This window comes from Triturus cristatus, chromosome 9, assembly GCF_964204655.1.
Source record: "Triturus cristatus chromosome 9, aTriCri1.1, whole genome shotgun sequence".
Taxonomy (NCBI): Eukaryota; Metazoa; Chordata; class Amphibia; order Caudata; family Salamandridae; genus Triturus; species Triturus cristatus.
In genome coordinates, this window is record NC_140592.1 from 91,095,140 (window position 1) to 91,117,300 (window position 22,161).

The 22,161-nt window shown below is 39.5% G+C and overlaps 1 protein-coding gene across 1 annotated transcript in view; it reads right to left on the reverse strand.

The window, feature by feature from the left end:
• LOC146797464 (protein SSUH2 homolog) overlaps positions 1–22,161 on the reverse strand; it is a 138,519-nt gene that overhangs the window by 48,874 nt on the left and 67,484 nt on the right. The window contains exons 5-8 of the mRNA XM_085624490.1: positions 18,727–18,856; positions 17,858–17,918; positions 5,890–6,014; positions 5,451–5,513 (exon numbers count right to left, since the gene is read on the reverse strand). Coding sequence (XP_085480616.1) covers positions 5,451–5,513; positions 5,890–6,014; positions 17,858–17,918; positions 18,727–18,856 — 379 coding nt within the window. The remainder of the gene's footprint in view (positions 1–5,450; positions 5,514–5,889; positions 6,015–17,857; positions 17,919–18,726; positions 18,857–22,161) is intronic.

Sequence of the window (22,161 nt, forward strand, 5' to 3'; positions counted from 1 at the left end):
TAGTGCAAGAGAGCAACCCATTGTGCGAGTGACTGCAATATAGGTTCTATAAAGCATAATCAAAACAGCAAATAGTTCTAGTAAAATATACAACTAGAGCAATTTATCCAGGGTTTGGCGAGGGCCATCAGTGCACGCATTCGGACCAGGTAGGCTTTCATCGAGGGAAATGCTGTATCAAGAAGCATCTCTGCTTCATTCTAATTGCGATTGTTCCGTAGGAGCGATATGTCCTGACAGGGGAGGGATAGAATTCCATATCCTGACTATTCTCGCTGATGAATAATTGCTTAAGTGATCTTTTTTTCCCAGGAGTTTGTGGTTTCTAGAAGAAAGCAATCCAATGGCGAATCTGGGCTGAGTGGAAACCTACAATACAGTATGCTCCAAGCTTCTACCACACTCTTTTAATGATTTTTCGGGCGCACAAACTACACATAAAAAATAATTCTATTCTTCTAAACTCGAGGCCCTAACGATCAACTCTGTGACCTGTAGCAGTCTCTGCCAGAAGGAGTTGGAGCCCTTGATTCCTACCTTATGTTTCCACACTTTGATGATTTCATCCACACCTTTCGACCATGAGGTCCATCAGACACGGACACATCAGCTCCACTTAGCGCCCCACAAGAGCTCTGCATAACCTAGGTCTGCCCGATGTAATATCCAGCTCAACACCTGCCTGTATGTAATATAGTCCTGGAGGAGTAAACAATGTTCATCCAGAATATCAAGAAAACTGTTCATGATGTTGAAATTCATATTATCCCCATAGTTCTTAAACAACTACTTATCTACTGAATAAAACCTGGCTCTGAAGTTTCTGCGGAGAACATAGGGTTTTCCAAAAGGGTAGTGGTTCCAGTATATATCAGATTGTGCTATTGCGATCAAGGGTGTATTACATCTAATGTTGCACTTCTTTCAGCTTCTATCTGTTTTTTAATGCAATGTAATGTAAATGTAAATCTTTTCAGGGCGCGAGGCAAAATCAATTCTAAACTACACACTTTTGATGAATTTTGAAGAGGGTTCTATATATAAGTTTCAGTGTGCTTGTGATGATTCTTAGTAATTATTGTTGATGCCCTTAGAAAGTTATAGGGTGTTTTCATAGTCCTATAAATTTCAAGAGCTGTCATAAGATGCATTATAAACAGGAGGTCTTGGAGTAGCACCTGGATACAAAAACAGTTGGGGTTAGTAAGACTGAAAGAGGAAGAGATTTTGACATCCTGTGGAGTGAAGACCGAGACAGATTTTCTATCGTTGTTGGTGTTGCTTCTTGCACTTGGCTAGCCAGTTCTTGGAATTTTGATGAGCGGCTCCGACAGGAAAAAGAGAAGTTTGTGATGGGGTACGTTGGTAGTCGTGTCTTTTTTGATGAAACGACATAAATGGTAGATGATTTGAATAAGATACCGGTCTGTAGGCAGAGCAAAGTTACTTTGGCCAGAGCTGAGTAATGTGGCCAACACTGCCATGTCTCCTTTGGCATTAAAGACTGTGAGCAATCCTGATCAGTTTTTAATGCAGAGGCCTCACGGAGGAACAGGGAAGCCAATGAGTAGATCATTATCTCATCAAGGAAGTAGAAGAGCAGGGATATTTTTCGGGACTGGAAGTTATTTTACAACACATACACATGGTGTTGCAGACATAGGATAGCTGCAACAAGGCCTTTTGTGTTCTCTTCTTTAGATAATGTTGAATGGCTGGTTAGAAGACAATTCAAAAGAGAATTCATGTGTTACTAGGGGTGGTGATAGGAAGAGAAAGCGTAGAGTCTTGCTATTGATAAGCATGCTGATTTTATTTGTAAGAAGTACAAAAGCAATCTTGGCTGTAGAGAAAGAAACTATATATCTATATCTTTATAACTGACTGGCAGCCTTCTATGCTGGACAATGCACGAGTACAAAAACAGGTATTATTAGATGTCGTTCCCATCCTGGAGTATGAACAATACTTCCATGACTAGCAAAGACCAATTACACCTCCACGTAAGGGTTGAAGGGCTTGGGTGACAAACTAGATTCTGTGAAGTGAAGCAGCCAATTGGTGATTTGATCCTCTACAAGTAAGCCTATGCAATCTGATTATAGAAGAATAAGGAGAAAGAATTCCAATCAGTTGTGCTCAGGTAGTGAACTATGTTCTGTGGTCTTCCATGTCGAAGGCTGGGAAGAGGTCCACTGGATTAGCTGACCGGTGCCTCTTCGTTTCCTGTGTAAAAAGAGTTCTCCAGCATGATTGAAAATGTAAACAACCAGTGTAACACAACCTACCGATGAAGTTTAATGAGGAAAGGTTGTCCTCCTCCTAAGATGTAGCTATCATGGGTTAAATGGTATTGGGCTAGTCAATTGTGGTATATAAGTGAACGGCCAACCATTCAATTGTCTGGCAGAGAATAGCTGAAATAGGCGTAGCTGGTTGATTGCTTAAATAATTGTTGCAAAAGATCTTCCCTTCTTTTCAACTAAAAGCCCAAATAATGTCTGTTGATTTTTCAATGACGTCTGGCATGGAATGTGAGGAGAAAAACGCTGCACTGGGCACCATTAAATAAAGCTTCACATTAATTGATAGCATTATCAATGGTTTGCCGGTAAAAGCTGGAGTTTTCTCACAAGATCTTCCTTTGCACTAGGATCATTGGTTTTTCAGATTCCTCTGCAAAGGAGATAAAAATTGATGCTGGCCTTAAGAAGTAAGGTTCTTCGATGTACCAGCGGTTGCAGGGCTTGAGTTTAATATTGTGGAGCTTACCTGAAGCATAACAAGAATCAGGGTTTGAGATAATCTGGCTGTGGGTGTGAAGTAAGGGGCTCCCATATTGATTTAGGTGTAATGTTTCTTGACAATGCATAATGAATGGTCTATGATAAAGAGAGATATTTTGAACTTGAACAATAATTGTGACAATTTGGCTATTGGAAGATAATTCAGAATGCATCACCATCACCTGCCAACACTATATAGTGCCTCAAAGTGAGGCAAGTAATCACATTTCTGGTTTGGTTGCTTAGCGGGAACATACAAATGGGTCTGATGGGGCTGGAATGAGGAAGAATGACAAGCCCATTCCATTTCGACTCAAATCAAACAGCAAGAGTGGGTCAGCTCCTTTCGCAGTCTACCCTTCTCTGTCAAGTCCCCACTTTCACCTAAGAGCAGTTGTACTTCCACCATGTTTTCTCGCAGCTCACTGAAATAAGCTTTGGCTATTCAGAGGATGGGTTTAGCCCACTGCTAGGATTAACACTTGTAGCCCGCAGCTGGTGCTGCTGCTGTCACCAGCTCCTTGCCCTCCCCTTTTCATGTCATTTAAGCTAGTTCAAAACCTGGTTCCTGGAGGTCCTCTCTCTGCTCAAATTGGCCTTTGGGGCAAAAGAACAGCCAGTTATACCAGCCAAGAAAATACGATTAGAATTGATATTTATATTAGGTAACACAGAGACCTAATTTATTTATGTATTTAGCAGTTTTAACAGTTCCAGCACAGCGATACATATTCAAGCTCTTTTGAAGAACAAAGAGCAGAGAACCTCAGTAAACGATGAACAGAGTATGTTTGGACAGTTTGAGTAACAGTGGGACTTTCAAAGTGTCGTGGAAGAAGGAGGGGAAAGTAGGACGAGTGCAGGGAAAACATGCGGGGGCTCAGTTATATCATAACACACCATCAAGAATCAATAGTCCATGGCTAGAATCCAATTTGAGTATTGAGATTCGGTGTAATATATGTAGCTCACAACAGAATTAGAGTTCTAAGGGTCAAACATGTCAAAGTAGATTCTGCAGAGATCCGTTTTCAGACCTCTGCTGAAAAAAGAAGATGTCAAGTGCCAATCTGAACAGTGTGGGTGTGGAGTTGCAGGAGCGCGGGGCCAAGATGAAGCATTGTTTCACTGCTAGACAGGGTTTACAGGTTTACAGGTAGAGACAGCTTTTGCCTCTGGATTGCTATAAGCCTCAAAAGAGGAGGCTTTTCTAAATATGAGAATACATTTAGTTTTTACAGGTTTAGTTTGAAACAGTGTAAAACCCTACAATGGTGTAATTTTCTTAGATTGACCTGTAGGGTGGGGATACCATTGAATTATTATATTTTTTAATGCAACGGTTTGTCATTTAGGTATTGATGAATCCTAATGTTTGTGTTGCCGAGCAGCGCTCCTAAAGGTTCAGCATACAATAAAATCTGTGAGTGTGACTCCCTGTAGATATCCGTAAGATACTTCTTTGGGTGAGGATAAATAGTTGTATAGTTTTCTTGGATGCGAACTGACTTTCAGGAAGGTCTCGAACCAGTTGAGTACATCGTCCCTGAAGTCCATCCTGTGTTCGAAGGTTTGTAGTAGCAGTTCCTGATCCACTGCTTAGAAGGCTGCCTACGAGTCTAATAGTATCAGGAGGCAGGCTTCACCTTTAACCTGTATGAAGAAGGCCATCCATTACTTTCAGCGTGAGTGTTCCATGCGGAATCCTTCTCAAAAGCCTGACTGAGACAAGTCTAGTGGGGAAGTTCTCTTTATGAAGCAGTTTAATTGTAGTAGTAAGAGAGGTTAGTAATAGGTCCAAATTTTTCTATGATTTCTGGGTCTGAGATGGATCTCTTTAGGATCAACAAGATCCTCTGATCTAATATCTCTATTTGGTTGACAACCTTATTATGAGATGTTACCAACTTTACAGGAGCAAACGCTACCTTAAAGCAGTGAGCCCATTTATATAGCTAACGTTAGAGACATCAGCGGAAAGATGTTTGTGAGGAACTTGTAGACATTCAAAATGTCATATTGGGAGTGTAGGACTGAGGATTTAGGGCATTATGTACAGTTTGGTGGGTAGTGTGCCAACCCACTAGGGTGGCAGATTTCAGGCTCTATCTGCCTGGAGGTGAACCATTAGCCACTGTGCTGCCTCGCCAAGGATAATTTCACCAAAGGTGCTCTACCAGCACAGGGGTTGCAATAGGTGAAAAAATACTGGCAGCTGTACAAAAGAGGGGTTTTGTGTCTGCAAAATAGAAAACCCAGATAATTCTAATAACTACCATGGATAAATGGCTATCACAAACATGAGAGAAGGGCATCAGACACATAGCTGAAAAAGGAATGTCCTTTTCACACTACCGCTTATGACTGATGAGTTACTTGAGCTATATGTTTATGATAGCAGAGTCAGGCTCCATCATTGGAGACCAAGCAGGTCTCTTACCTCTAAATGAGACAGGGACAAAGTTGGCTTTTCAGACAGATTTTGGGAGACAAATCTAATCTAAGTGGATGTCCTAGGCCCACTAATTCCTTAATGTCTGCTTTCGTTTACATTGTTCTGAAAGGCTTCACAAGACCATGTCATGCCTGAGCCTCACAGGAAAACAATATTAACCATGCAATCTCTACCAGTATGAGCTGATATTGCAACAAGATGGCACTTACCCTTCCGGCTCCTTTACATTTTTTGCAGATGTTTTGTCCCGTGCCCAAACATAATTGACAGGGCTGTAATCAAGGAAGACAAGAGAAGATACAGCGTACTTGTATTTACACATTATTTTTACTATGTATTTCACTGTTTATGCATAAACGCCCACACATAAACAAACATTTAAGATTTAGAGGTAAAGTCCTTAGGTCAAAGGTCTAAAATGAATATAACTTCCTATTGATGAAGGTGCTAATCTATTTCTCATATCAAGAAAATTTAGAGGAAAAACAAGCCATCAACTCTTAAATGAGATCTGAAATGCTACATCTTTTTAAACTATAAGTAGGTAATCTTTGGTCAAACTCCCAGATGCTATATTGATCAAACATGGTGCTATTCCTGCATAATTGATTGTGCAACAAAAGTTAGAAACACACTGGGACAGCATACCTTAAGAGACGACGTGTGAGGCACCTTGATATTTTTGTTACCATCTTTGAACATGGCAGGAACCAGCACCGGAATGTCCCAAGGAAGAGGGACTGAACCACTACCATAAGCATCTATAACTTCACCTGAGATGAAAAATACCACGTAAAGTAAATAAAGGTAGAAAAAGTTATTGTAAACCTATCAGATCACAAAGTCATTAGAAAGGTACAAAAATCAATAAGTCCACACAGCAGCCAGCCAAGTGTTCATAAAAGAAGCCACGAAGCTCAAACATTAATCAAACTGATGCACAGCACAGTTCTGCGACATACCCTCTCTTTAAAGATGTCTATTTGTGCACGCATTTGGGTTTAGTGAGTGTATACGCAATTCATAGTGCAATAGGTTCTTAGTGGCATTCAAAAGGAACCAGGAGGAAAATAAAATAAAATATATTACAACAAAGTTGATCTTTGGCCACTTGTTAATAGATCTATTCACAATTCTTACCTACCCCAATAAGGAGACAGATACTCCCAACATGCACCCTGTAAGCAGATATCCCTCCAGGTGCTGATGCCGCATAGAACCATAGTCTAAGAAAGGTTGGAAGACACTCTTAGTATATAACTACTTTGAAAAGTTTATCAAAAAGCTAGAAAGGTGATTATCCTCTGTACGAATGGAGGGAAATAATTCAGAATAGCTGCCCTTTGCTTCCTGCAGGGTAGTTTCCTAGTACAACCACTAAATTCAAAGATACAGCTAGTGTCATAGTCCAGTCATATTTATTGTATAGGTAATAAAAACCTTTACAAAAGAACAGAAGTTTAAAATACTGAGTTTTCAAATAATAATGGTGATAAAGTGCGAAGAGCTGCAATTTATTTTTCATTAGTCCATAATAAGGCTTGTTAAAACCAGCCTTCTTTGCATCGATTGGAGCCCTAAAGCGTTGCAGCCATGTGCAAAATTGCACGGTTTGGTTCGACCATCTGCTAAATGGTTTCTACAGACCAGGCCCAGAAAGTAAGTTGTGAGGTTGAATGTCTGCTGCTGTTGCTCCAGCCTTCCCCTGGGCGTTCAGTTAATACATTTTGAAATTACAATTCTGAAGTGCTTTAATTTTAAGGTGCAAGCAGTGCTTAGAGTCTGAGGGGTACAGGCCGTGAGTGATTTTACTCCTCCCCAGCCTGACTGTGTTTCAAACGCTTTAGATCCAGGTGCGTGTTTCAACTAATACTTGTTGTACTTGCTGTGCCTGGTTTGGTGGCTACAATTTAAAGAAATTTGAAGGTTTTCATGTGGAGTTGAAATTTTGTGGATTCTGGCTGGTGATTACTGCCTGGCAGGATGTGCGTACACCTAAGCTGATAAAGTCGGCACAAAGTAGCAATTACCTTTGCAGTAAGAGCTGAGGACAGATACATAGGACGTGCATTAGGGTTTCTTTTCCGAGTCCACATTGTCGGCAGCTTGTATCATGGTTGGCAGAGCGGCGACAGGCCAGAAAGTGGTCCACGAAATTCCACTCCCCCATTCTCATTGGCATAGGACATAGGTATTGGTTATGTAGCTCTGTTGTTTTTTTGTGGAATACGAGTTAATCTCTGAGCATGTGTGCGCACATTTACACAAAGCTGCCTGCAGATACAGCTGGTTCTGACAAAGGTCAAATACTACCCACAGAACTGTTGGGATTTATTTCCCTCTCGTGTCTGCCATGCGTGCTTAGGACACAGCAAGTGCTGACTTCTGAGTAAACATTTTAAAATATTCACTAAGCTGTATTTGGAACGTTGCTTTTCGTAAGAAAATGGGTTATTAGCTGAGAAGGACGTGAGACCAAAATCTTACATTTAATAAGAACCATGTGCCTCTTTTTAGCACTTGTCACTCAGGGTAGTGAGGCAGGGCAGTCCAAAGCTTACTAACAGGAAGAGCTGAGGGCCAGACATGTTACTCCCTAGAATGCAGCAATCAAGCATTAGTCAGTTCTTTTTCCAATCAAAAGGAAAAATACTCAATTTTATTGCAGACACTACAAAATATTATGCACAAATTACAAATTTCAAAAGACTATGCACCAATTCATAAAAATATACAGGACGGTTGACGGATATGCCTAAGGCGACACCATCTAAAGGGCCTCACAATTAACAAAGGTTGCATACTAAAGAGAGTCCCATAGATAAGTAGCCCCCTGAATGTACACTGTACCCTCTATGATAAAGGTTCCACTAACAGCCTACACACCAGCAAGCCCTGAATCTTAAAACTGTGCTGCGCCGTCATGCTGATTGGTCCCTTCATGTAGAAAACATACACGAGGTGCAGGTCGGTCATAGTTGCGTTGCGTTTCATCATTTGTTGCCTGCATTCTCATTTCAAGATACTGCTCATAACATTGCGATAATTACAGCTTATTGGAAGTATACAATTTTTCCACTATCTTTCTTTCATCTTGCTTCTGTTTTACCTCATAATTTATTAGTAGCTTCGTCAATATACACTTTTTTCCAAGTGCAAAAATCCAGTAATTTAAGTCTCTGCTTTGTCGCCTCAATTCAACTTTACCAAGCATTGTTGGTAGCTTTATCTTGATTATTCTTACTTGAAGTTATTGGTGGAAAAACTAGAAAACTAAAGCTGAATACACCTGTTAAACCCATATCTAGTCAGTATATGGTTGATACCAAGAATATTCCTTTTCAGCTCCGGAATATAATATGGAATGCCTCAATACTTCTCTTCAGGATGCTATCCCATCATGCTCATCCTGCACACCTGCATCTTCATCTAAGGCTCTCTCTAAAACTCCCATGACAACACCTCTATCAACCAACAAAAGACCTGAAAAGAACAATCCCCCCCCCCCCCCCCCCAGTCAAATTTACTACTCTGGTGTCCATGGACTTTATACTAGATGAAATTCAAGCATGTAAGCCTTACATGGAAGACACTAACAAGAAACTTCAGCAAATTGATGAAAAGTGGTCTTTAATAGAGTATAGAGTTACTTCTATGGAACAGCAGATCTGCAACATACAGGATACTTCTCAAGATGTTAAACTTCTCAAATACGAAGTCAAACATCTCAGAAAACTGACTGAAGACTCAGAGAACCACAATAGAAGTAACAACCTTCACATTTATAGACTTGCTGAGAGTGTGGAGGGCTCTCAACCTATTGCATTTTTCCAAACATATATGCCTGAAGTTCTTGATATGCCAGAATCTATATCTTTAAATATATGATGAGCCCCTCGACTTGGTGATCTTCATCAACTGTCTTCGTCATCACACAAACCTTAAGCTATTATCTTCTTTCTGTAATACCAGGAGCTCCTTGTGGTGATTACAGAAGCAAAATGTAAACACAGTGTTATTTGGTCTGGTAACTCATTATTTTATGCTCAGGATCTAGCCAAACCTATGGTGGGTAGACGGAAAACATTCCCAGACATGCGCCGAGCTCAACACTCCCTTGGTGCCCATTTTGGTCTATTTCATCCAAGCTTCTTTAGAGTGACAGGTCACATTAAAACGAGAGCTTCTCTTTCTTATTATTCCCTGTTGATGACATCATGTACACAGTTCTTCATTCTATAAGTACATTTATTTCTAATAAATGTCTGTATATAGAGTATATTAATTACATTTTAATTTTTTCTGTATGACTACACGTGTAATTACTTAGATTGTTAAAGGGTTGGGTTCAACCATCACATGGCAATGAATACTGTGTCACATAGCCAAATTTAATGCTGACATTGCATTATTACAGGAAACTCATATTGTTTAATCGGAAACCAAGAAACCAATTCGAAGTTGGGCACACCATGCTTTTACTTCACCAGGATCTGGAAAATGTAACGGTGTTGTAATGCTTTGTAAAAAAAGACCTTAGATGTTACATTAATGTAACAAGAACTACATCAGGAAAGTCACTGGCTTATAGTGAAATTATCGATCAATAAGATACCACTTACTGTCTTTAATGTATATGCTCCAACACACTTTCTGAAACATGCTGGCCTAATATTACACACCAACTGATGTCTATCACTGATGGTTATATAATTTTTGGTGGTGATTGCAATCTTGTAATAGTTCCTTTTTTAGATCGATCCTCCAAAACTACTTTTGATCCCTCTTCCATTCATAAACAATTCACTTAAGCTCATCTGAGCTGTTTTATTGCACGATGTAATGTGTCTGTATTTCGGTGCCTCAATAAAGGTTTTTGAGAAAAAAAAACAATTCACTTAAGCTAATAAGAAAAGATACCTTATAGATGTATGGTGAATTTGAATCCTTGTTTAAGAGAATACACAGTTTTCTCTCCAATCCACTCCTCTCAGTCTAGGATTGATCACATATTTGTATCTGACGCTTTATCTCAACACATCTTACAAGCTGATATTGGTACCAGATCATGTTAGATTTAGACTCCTTTAAAGCTGCCTCTGGGAATCTTATTTCATATGTTTCTTACAAAAAAGAAAGCAAATTCAAAAAAAGCATTGGATATCATTAACTTTATTAAAACACTAGAACACTCTTACTTTTTGCCCAAATCTAAGACACGCTAAGATGAATAAGTAAAAGTCAAATTTGAGTTTAACAAACTCTCTACGGAATATGCTGCCTCCTATGTTCTTTGATCCAGTGTCAAATACAAGGACACTAAAATAAAGCAGGCAAACTTAAAGTATAAAAAGAGGTTGCGTCAAACTAGGAACTATTTTACGTGATGACTGATCTCTTTTTAAGGACAATATTTTGGCTGAATTTACCAAATACAACAAAGCTCTTTACACAGCAACAACTAATCCTCTACAAATCGACATCAACTCATACCATTCTTCTATCTGTAAAGAAACTCATATAAACACTGATGTTTCTTCCCTTGAAGCTGATTTCTCAGTTAAAGACATTCACAATAAGTTCAACTCCATTAAAAGATGCAAAGCCCCTGGTCCTGGTGGATTCCCAATCAAATTTAATCTACATTTCTACAAAAAGTTACTTCCTAAATTACATAAATTATTAAAATTGTATGTTTCCTTCAATACTGCTACTGGTTCTTTTCAAGATGCTTTAATAGGTCTTATTCCTAAAGATAACAAAGATCCTAGATTTTGCAAAATTCAGGCCACTCTCCCTTATTAATTCGGACTATAAAGGTTTTACTAAAATTCTTGCTTTACGTCTAGATCTTCTATTCCCAAACTTAATTGGCATGAAACAATCTGGATTTGTTAAAGGCAGACATCTTCTTTGACATCTTGAATAAATCCAAAACATATAAACATTCATTAGCAGCTATCTCTATGTATGCTGGGAAGTCCTTCAACCACATGCCCTAGAGCTGTATTTTTTCTACTCTCACTTGCTTTCGGTTTGGGCAAAAGTTCATTAATCTATCTCCTAAAGCATCAATCTTAGTCAATGTCTTCATTTCTACTTATTTTATCCTTCAAAGAGGAGTTTGCAAGGCTGACCTCCATATCTTCTTTTTGTTCTTGAACTCGAGCCCTTTTTATCTAAGATTCAACAACATAAAAACATACATAGCTATCACTATGAAAATAAAGAAATTAGCTATCACTATGAAAATAAAGAAATTACATTTTCAGTTTACGCTGATGGCATTCTTTTGTAAATGTCTTTCCCTGATTCCTTCTTATAACTAGGTTTGGAAACAGTCTCCTCTTTTGCTTCCCACTCTGGTTATAAAGGTAATTGTGACAAATGTGAGATTCTCCCTCTTAACAAATGATGTTATAAACATGATTTCAAACCATCAAACGTTCTTTGAAATCTGGTAAAAATTCAATACTTGGGTCTCTGGTCTATTGATTCCTTAACTTCTCGCAGTTTTTCTACCCTTCTCACAACTTTATCCACTCATACTTACCGTTGGCATCCATTGTTTTTTTTGTGGTGGGGTAGGTTAGATTCTACCAAAATGATGTTAGTTCCTATCATCCTTTTCTATCTTTACGAATGTCAGGATGGGGCTGAATGCTACAATCACGCCGCGCAGTTCGTTAGGACTGCATCGAGTTTGGGTTAAGCCCTCCCTCTGCAATTTATGGACAAGTATTTAGAGCTTTAGATTTCGTTCAAAGATGGCCGCCGAGTTTTCCTGACTAGCCCATTGCGTTTGAAGTCTCGCGGGATCACGAGACTTCGTCTCCTCACGAAGCGCGTCTTGCTGCGCACTTCAATTTAACCATAGTCGTGTGAGGGAGCTTTAGTTCACGCTCCTCACAAAAGAACTCCTGTCACTAGGAAATTCATTTGTCTCCGCAGGACTGTTGTCAGCGGATGGAGACGCATCTCAGAGAGAATTGTAGACTTAAAGTCTGAGAGAGAAAAAACATTAGTCAGTTGAAGAATTGAACCAGAGTCGCGGAAGTAAGGAGAAGTGGTATCAGAGTTCCAGAGTAACTTCAGAATATCCAGGGTCTCTCGTCCTCCGGTAGGCTTACCGTTGAGTAAGGAGTCCGCTTGGATACCGACAGCAGATACGGTGAGAGTGTTCACTCAGTTATCTCAAGTGGCAGATTCAGAGAGACTGGTGTCCAGTTCATTCTCCATTCAGCAGAACTTTGCTTCGTCTCAAGCTCTGTCTCCCCTTACCGCCCTATGCGCTTTTCCTTGAACTTTCCCTTCCTCCTGTCTATCCTTCCCTGTCCCTTTTTGCGCGTTACCTTGAGAGCAAGGGAGACTTGAGACTTCACTGCAACCATCCTTCCAAGCAGCAAGACTTGTAGTAGAAGAAAGAACTACAGGTTCTCAGAACTCCGGTTACGAATTGTCATATCTGCTAAGAACATAGACTGGTAAGAAAGAGTAGAAGAGTAATGTTATGGTGGAATCTTGAGGGAAGTAAGTGGAGAGTAACCCAGGGTTTTTCTGTGCATATACAGGTTATAGAAAGCCGTAACCAGAACAACATCGCACAATATAAAGAGAGGCAATACTCAAGCAAAAGATCTGGTAGGAGAAAAGCTCAGATAGAGAGAGAGAGAGAGCGAGTGAACAAGATCTGTTAAGTAGGTTAGAAAGGGTACTGAATGGCATTCTGTCTCCTTCTGTGCATTAGGTCTCCCAGAAATCCCACTGAAGATTGAGGAGGGAGCCAGGCCAGCTCGAGTGTCTCTTTCTCTGTCCAACTCCCCTTTCCCCCTGCCTGGAGCAGCTGAATTAACGCAGTGAGCTCTGGGAGGAGGGCATTGGGAACTTATCTTCATTCTGCCTCCGTGGAGAGTTCCGTTTGGCCTTCCTGACAACGAAATGTCCATTTAACATCCTGTTCTCCGTTTAAAAAAATATATATAATACCTTAAGTACTTTCTTATGAAACATTACAAAACCTCATATTTCCCTCAGCAGATTACAACAGCACACTAAACTTCAAGGAGGCGGTAATTTTCCTGATTTCCAATCATATCATAATGCTTTCTTTTTTCAACTGTCAGCCCTTTACTAAAAATATCAATATACAAATATTTACCCCTTATGGATTGATTTCGAATTATTTTTTATCTATCCCATCTCTTTTTCTGAATTTTTTCCATGTACTCAATGTCCTTCTTCCATGTGTCTTCCTATTCTTGAAAATGCTTGTCGATTATTACATCTAATTTATGTTTCTACTTCTATCTCTGATCGATTTCTCCATTCCTCAAGTAGGTACAATAAACTCATTAAAATTAATAATGGAGCTCTCTTTTGGAAATCCTGGAGAGGTAAAGGCTCATTACGGACACATCAGTTATTCCAACATCCATCTTTTATCTCCTTTTCTCAAGCTCAACTCATCTTTAATTTTCCTAACTCTTAAAAGACAAATTGAATTCTTTGATTCTGGTCATTTCCAACTCCTATTCTTCCCGACTGTTTAATCACCACTTCCATTACTACTTCATCCCCTTTACAATCATTTTTATAAACCGTTTGTATAGCATCTGCTATTTATAAGAATCTTACAATCTCCCCAGAAATCAGACTGAGAACATTACTGGAGTAACACTGGGAAACTGATTTACATACCTCTTTTTCTCCTTCTTTATGGAACAGAATATGACTCAAGATACAAAAAATATCTTGTGCTGCCAGCACAACTCAAACCTCATTTTTCATTTACAACCAACTTATGGTTACCCCAGCTAGTTTACACACATTTAATCCCACTATTCTATCTTCCTATTGGTCATGTAATGTGTCTTTTCCAGCCGTATAACATATATTATTTGAATGTACTCCCACTTGTCAATTCTGGTTAAAGATTTGGTCACAAATTAACTAAATTTTTCATATACACATAGGTTTCACACTTACAAATCTGTTTTATAAAGTCTTTCGGACAATTAGAATGATTGTGATTTTAATGTAAGTATTGTAGATTTACTACTTGCAGTTGCATTCCAAAAATAACAATAAATTGGAAGCATTCTTTTGATATATCTTTTGAAGCCTGATGGTATGGTGTATGTTACAATCATAGACTAGATGAAGCATGTACCACCCAAATATCTTGACCTGTAACCTGTGGATCCTCATGTAAAGCGCTCTGGTACCTTAGGGTCTAGCCAGCGCTATATAAAACTTTTCAAATAAATCTTTAACTATCAAAAGAGATATTCTTTGGTCTCCAGTTACTATTTTCCTTGTTTTCTGTGTTTTATATGCTATACTACATCAACCCTTAACCAAAGAAGTCTCTAACCCTCCTTAACTTCTCTATTTACTTAATTGACTTTTGTACTATTCCAGATTTGAACAAATCGATTGTTCAGTTTACACTGTTATGATTCTTGATGTTTTAGATTAATTATTTTCACCATAAATATACATTGTTTGTGTCATTTCTCTCTTCTGCCTCTTCCCTCGTTTTCACTTCTGTTATATAGGTAATTTATTATGAGATACATAACATTATTTATCATATTGTTTACTCATTACATTGTAAATTATTATTACTGTTCCTTTCTTTAATAAACTTCTTCTTTAAACTAAAAAAAAGTATAAATATAAAATCAAAACCCAATGCAAACAATATTAAAACATTGCAGGATGGTACCACAGTTTGATAATATTCAATCCCATGTGTGATGATTCCTGAATATCATCGTCATTAGCAGTAAAGCATTGAAAGTTTAATATTGTGTCATGCATGAATCTTTTCTAATACTTTATGATGTTCTACAATGAAGCCTAAGGACCTGCAAGTTAGGGGCCCCTGCACTCCTAAACTTGGAACAAAAGTGCCAGCTATGAGTATTCTTTAAAACTGAAGATAAGTCTCCAAAGGTCAGTCTTTCATTCAATTTTTGTAATTCCTGATCCTGGGGCTGGCCACTGAATTCCTGAGAGTCCCCCAAACATGTTGAACCTCACCTGGTGATGCCACGGCCCCGCTCCTTTGGGCACCACTAGCCAGTATGAGGATTTTAAAGTCTACTGTAGGGGCTCATGGGGCGATTTTTGAATCTTAGGGCATCATAAGATGTGGGCATGCATGGCAGCGTAAATGTCCTTTTTTCAGCAAAGTGTACTTTCAGGTGCCTTTTCATTTAAGGTAAACAAAAATGTAATGGGTGGAATGCCTAAATTAATGCTCATATTATTATCAGTCACTGGTAATTACTTGCCGCTAGTACATGCCCACTATCCCACCTCAGACTAGACTCAGCCATACGCAAACCAGTCTTGATCCTGCCTACATTGTACTGATCGCAGGAACAATCCAGCCCAAGCCAAGGACTCTCTGAACTGGACCACAAACAACCCACAGCCAGTTTTACCCAAGTGGGGGCAGCTTGGTTCCAGCGGCACACTGAGGTAAGGACCCATGTCTGGGCATACCTGTCACATACCTGTCACACTGAGGGTAACCCACTAAGGTAAACAAAAAAGTAATGAATGGAATGGAATGCTAGAATTAATCTCAGCCACCGATAATTACTTAGGGCTGCATTCCAGTCCATAATTTCTTGTTGCCCACTATGCCACCTTAGATTAGACCCAGCCATATACAATTCAGTCCTGAGCATGGTAGACCAAAGCCCTCAAGGGACAGTACTCGCCCTACTGGCATTCCCCAAACTCCATGGTCTCATTGGCACATACAGAATATCTATACATCTAGTAAAAGTCAGGGAGTCCCCGTGTCAGGTGTTGCCAAGCTACAAGAGAATTCCATAGATATTTTAGGGAAAATCTCTACTCTAGGATCCTTCAACAGGTCCACTCCCTGCACCACCAGACAATTGGGGAGGCCAGTGCCACTGGGCCTGGAGGGAGAGATCTACAGAATCCACGTCAGAAGAAGTCCAGCATGTCCCATCTCACCAGAAGAAAAACGTCCTTCAGGGGTTTAACTTTTTATGGGATCCTATAGAAAGCTCCTCTTTCATGTTCTCCCTAGTGCTGGATATTTACGTGGACTGAAAAATTCCAGAAAGTAGGCACATCTGCCTAGTCCAAAGAATGCAACTGATCACTCCAGCCCTGTCCCAATACTTCTGCACAGCATGATGACACTTTTCAAAATTGTGACTTCAAGTGGTAACAGCTCTCTAGGCAGTGAGAAATATCATTAATCTAAGGAGATTCAGCCCCCACAAACTGCCCTCTCCCAGAAACGGCCTAATCCCTTTCATATGACCTATTGTGTGTGGAAGGCTTTGATCCTCCCGCTGGCCAACAGAGTAGGTGCTAACTCAGAGCGCTAAGATAAATATGACCAAACTGAAGAGTACATGAAGGAGTGTAAGTATGATTGAAATAATGTTATATTTGCACTCAGGATCAATAGTTACTTAGGAGGTTTATGCATCAAGCTCCTCCTCAGGTCGAAACAATGTGAATACAGTTAAACACTTTAGACTTCCAGTGAAGCACTACAGATTTACACTACAGCCAATAAGAAATAGAAACATTTTTTTTCAATCCCTAATCAAATCATAAGGCTTGCACACGCCATAAACAATCTGTTAAGGGTCCCATATACAACAGGCTACCAGTGAGTAGATACGGATACTGATTTAGAAAGTAGTCCCACTTGCTCAACGCACACAGATATGCACAGGCATGTGTCACGTCCATGAGCAACCGGCCTAGAGCCTCTTACAACAGCTGCGCAGAAGTGGACCTTATTTTAAAAGGCAGGCACACTCAAAATCCATTATTACTAAAGAATATGGTAAGAGAGACTCAGTCAGAATCTCTCTCTGTAGAGATAAAACAACTAGTTGTCCTTAAAGTTAAATAACTAGGGGAGCAAAATAGGAACCCACTTCCTCACACGTTGTAAGAGCAACTTACTGCTGATGATGTTGGGATGGGAATTTCTTTAACTTCGGACAAATCTTTGACTCAGTTACCCAGAACCACCTTTCTCTAGCTGGAAGTGACAAAATGATCATTTATATCTTGCAAACTATATGTTGGCAGGCGGGCTATATAGCAAATTAGCTGTATGTTACTCAACTGATTTCACTATTTAATACCCTGAACATCAAATTTAACATTATTTAATGTTTCTGATTGAAGTCTATCACACATACTGCAAGTGTCTGCCCTTCCCAAAGAGATAAAAAATTACAAATATATGAAGTTAGGACAGGCGCACTAATTACCTTGAAAGATTCATTGGTGACTTAGCAAAACTACAAATGTGCATGTAGCATTCTTGGATAAGTTCACCCATATCTAGTAACTGGTTCCCTCACTGCCAAGATGTTTTCAGGCGAATACAGCGATTTAAACATTTAAATAAAATAATAAATGGAGTTAATAGCCAGCAGTTTCACTTGAGTACAGCAGTCTTTATGTACCATTCTTTGGCATTTAGCAATACAAGCTCTTTCACTCTCTGTGGAGGAAATGGAAGGTTTTCCTCATTAAATATCATGCATTAATTTAAGTGTAACTCTTAGGCAAGGTTTAAGATGACACCCCAGCTTACCATTATAAGGTACACTTTTCCACTCTGAGGATCTGGACTCCGTGAACGTCTCAAGACGATACTAGGAAAAACAAATCATATAGTAATAAAGCAATAATTGTACTTATTACTATTTCAAACGAAAGAAGAAGACACAAGATTGGACAAGATAAAGAATGGTCATAAACTTAAAGATCTCTTACACTACACTTATGGATTACCCAAGGAGAGAATGGCACTCCGATTCAAGCTCTCTAGACCTAGTGATGCTCTCTGAACAGACTGAATATGCACAATAGGTCACCTGCCTCACATCCGGCGAAAGGGTTTCCAATGCTACACAATGTGTATGGATAACTCTCTCACCATCAAGACAACAAAACTACAACTCAAGTCCTTGTGAGGAGGAGGGGAAACATGGAGTGGGCATGAGCTGAACTCAACCCTTCAGGAGAATCTTTCAGAATGTAAAAGATTAGAAGTAGGAAGGAAGCTGACACCCCTCATACTAAGGCTGACCTTTCCAGACATAGAATGGTCATTGAACTGAGCAGAGCACTGATCTCTAATCATGTCACAAGACGAGTGCCCAGTGCATAGCAAATAGTCACTGGCTAGGAAACAGAAGAGATTAACCCCTCAAAGCCAAATACAAGCAGCCAAGCCGCATGAACATCCATGTAATGAAACAGCTGATGCCTCTACAGCAGAGATGTCCACGTTTCTGGAAGGATTCTAGAGCATACACAGAGGCTGTTGAACACACTCACTGCACACACAACATACAGCTATTGCTTTTCTGGATACATGTATTGGCACACTCAGAATCGCCCAGAAACTAATTGGGATTCTGGAAGAAAGTGTACAATAATTCCTTCTATAGTACATACTCTGTAGGTGCTGAGTGACTGGAAATCGCGAAACACCATTTCCTTGGCAGGAGCACTTTGGTAGCAGCACTTGCTCTCTGCAAACTGTATAAAGGCTTGCTTTGCGGTATCTTCAGAAATTGAAGGAATACTAGAAGTAGAAAAATGTGTGTTAACTTAAATACACCAGGTTAATTTAAAGTGCAGTGTGTGTTTGTGTTAAGCATGACAATGCATAGTTTGTGCTGTTCCAGAGATCAGGTGAGTGCTTCGGGCACAGCGCTCCTTGGAAGTCTTCGCAGAAATGACAAAGACTGAGTCGTGATGGAGTCTGAACTCACCTCTTACACTACTCATCAGGACAATGGTGAGTAATGTGAGATTACTCAGGAACGGTTATATTTTATTGGGACACTTCTGGCACTTCTTAGCAGGGTTGCCATATGTACAGAAACACAGGTATGTGACTCAGTAGAGAGGCCAACAGGCACATGCATCAAAAGAAAAAACGGTCGAAAACGGGCAGATTCTCAGAATCTGCCCCTTTGCGACTGGTATTTTTGCATTTGGGATGCATCATCCCAAATGCAAAAATCGCAATTTAAGTAATCTCTAAATTGCGATAACTTAAATTGCGATTGCATGTAAGGAATCTCAAATTGAGATTCCTTAAATGCAGTGCATTAAAGTTAAAAAATTAGCGATAATAGGGGGCGCAAATTACCATGAAGTTGAACTTCATGGTAATTTGCAAAACCTTTGAAAAATGCGCTTATGTGCATTATTCAAAGTTTCATGTTGCACAAACACATGCCCTTAGTGCATGTGTGTGCACAACATATGTGCACAGATCAATTTCAGGGGTGCAACAGGGTGTCCTTTTGACACCCTTGCACCCTGAAATTGCATGCGCAATTTGCGAGGACCTATTGGTATTCGCAAATTGCGCATGCAATTTCCCATTCATTCCTATGGGCCTGTAGGCCCATAGGAATGAATGGGAAGCTAATCCTTATTTGCGACTCGCAATTTGTGAGTCGCAAATAAGGAATGTGTAGGAATCGCTATTATTATAGCGATCCCTACATGCATCGGATTTTGCGAGTCCTTAATTGCGAATCCTTAATATTCGCAATTAAGGACTAGCAAAATCCTAGCTTGATGCATGTGCCTGCAAGAGCGTAAAGACTGAAGTTCCATTATCCCTTCCTAAGCATAAATTATGGCCAGTGTTACCGCACACATCACTTTTGAAATCCTCTCCACCTAATGCTGCCCAGTAAGCGATTGATTCAGCCCATTCAATGCTAGACTTTGAGTAATAGATCATACGTTAAAGTGCTTGCCTTGGCTTCCAGGATCTATGTGAAGATATTCAATGCTCAGTATTGTATCTCGTGCTACAACCTCTTCTTTCTTCAGCCAGAATTAAAAAGATTAATACGAGTTAATAACAGAAATGTACTGTATATTTGTTGAATATTGATTTCATTATTTTTTAGGATGAAAAGTGGCTTATTAGAAAATAAAGAATACATAACTAATTAATTTGACTGTGTTGTCACATGCATGGCTATCCCTTAACGATATGTTCACGCATTTTCAAATGAATTTAAAATTCAAGAAGCCGCAGTTGTCAAATGTGAAATGAACAAATGAGGTGATAAGGCAAGCCTCGAATATCAGAGTACAAGGCCAACCCCTTCTTTCTCCCCCAGGGTGAGACAGGTGATGGTAAATCTCCCCCCACAAAAAAGAAACCAAAAAATTAAGCCAAACACCATATGTTATACAGGTAATACCTAGGGCATTTAGTTTCATTCCGTCTCCTAAAATTTATCAAAATAATTAATTCACTTCTACTCTTTTTCTTTTCAATATCATCATGATATATATATAACATTATGGAGAATCTTCTTGGAATGAGCCAGATGGAAAAATCCAAATCTTACTGCTTCTGTTGGACCAGAAGACAGTCAGTCTTCAACCCTGGCACAGAGTCTATTTCCATTGATCTGAAGATGCCACCATGATTCCACAGCCATTGGTACTGCTAGAGCTCCTAAACAATTACTGGTCAAGGATGCAGTCGCTTCTAACTCAAAGGTGGTCCAGGTGACTTGAGGGGTGCTCTGGTCACATTGAAAACTACACCACAGAAAAATATTTACTGTCAGTGGTGAGCACTGACATACAGGGCTCCTATCCCACAAGGCTCCTAAAGTGGCATATACCGAGGATTAGCCACTATTTAATCGCTGATCTCAACACTGGGTCCAGTTGGATCATTACTGGACTCTGGGCTCAAGAGATTGCACCCTGCAGCCTCAACCAGACACCACTGACTAGTTAATATGCTACTTAGGGCCCTACAGATATTGCCCAAGACATCTCTTGTGGGTGGATACATTGTAGTTTGGGTGATGGGATTTTAGGCTTAGAGATAATTGGGATTTTTAGGAACCCCCCCCTTTAAATCTAGAAACTGTGGACAATTTTAAGGGATGACCCCTTTCATTTTGCTACATCCTTTATACCATAGGCAGCTAGGTCAAAAAGGTTCCTGGGTAAGAGTACTGGGCCAGTATCCTGCCATACCTCTCATATTTTTACAAGGCATTGTACTGTTTCCCAAAGGACCAGAGATGTCCCTAAGCGACCCCTATAGAAAACTTTGGTGTTTGGTCTCCGGGTGAAATTATTTTCTAAAACTTAGTGCAAGAGAGCTCTAAAATATCTGCAGTTGTATCTTTTATCTTTTTATGCTAGAACCTTCTGGCTTTCCATCAAATTGGTAAGTGAACTACTTTATCCATTATTGAAGTCCTACTCATTATATAACATAGCATACTTTCTGGACACTGAAATTATTAATATGTTATGAAGGTGCAATGACTTTCTGGTTTTCTCGGTGTATCATTTTCATTTGCGTACTATTTTACTTACCTGATAATAAAGTTTTGCACTTTTTTAAGTGAAGCATTGACTGCCTGTAAATGTTTTCTGGCTCTGTCTTAATGATTCTTTAAGCCCCAACACTTCATGTCAGCCTTGACTGTTCAGTAATGCTATCGTGAGAGAGTCAAGTGCTTTGATATCTAATTTGGAGTGAAATAGGACTGTGGTCTTAGAACACCAGTGGTAAGAACATTACCCATAAAAAGTAACTTCTAAGTGTTCAGGACTCTATGGAGACCTTTACACCAATTATGATATGTAATGATATGTAATGTGGAGTGACTATCTGGAGTAAGACAGACCCCAAGACATGTCGCTCAATAAAAGTTAATAAGTATGGCATTAATATTTGTGAAATTGGTAAATTTCTATTAAATGAGCCTAAGACAAAGCACTGTTTTCCACATAAAACTGTGGCATGCCGCCAACACAGGGAAGAAACCAGTATAAGTCTTTACTTAGTGTCACAGGAACAGACAACAAATAATTCAAATGTAA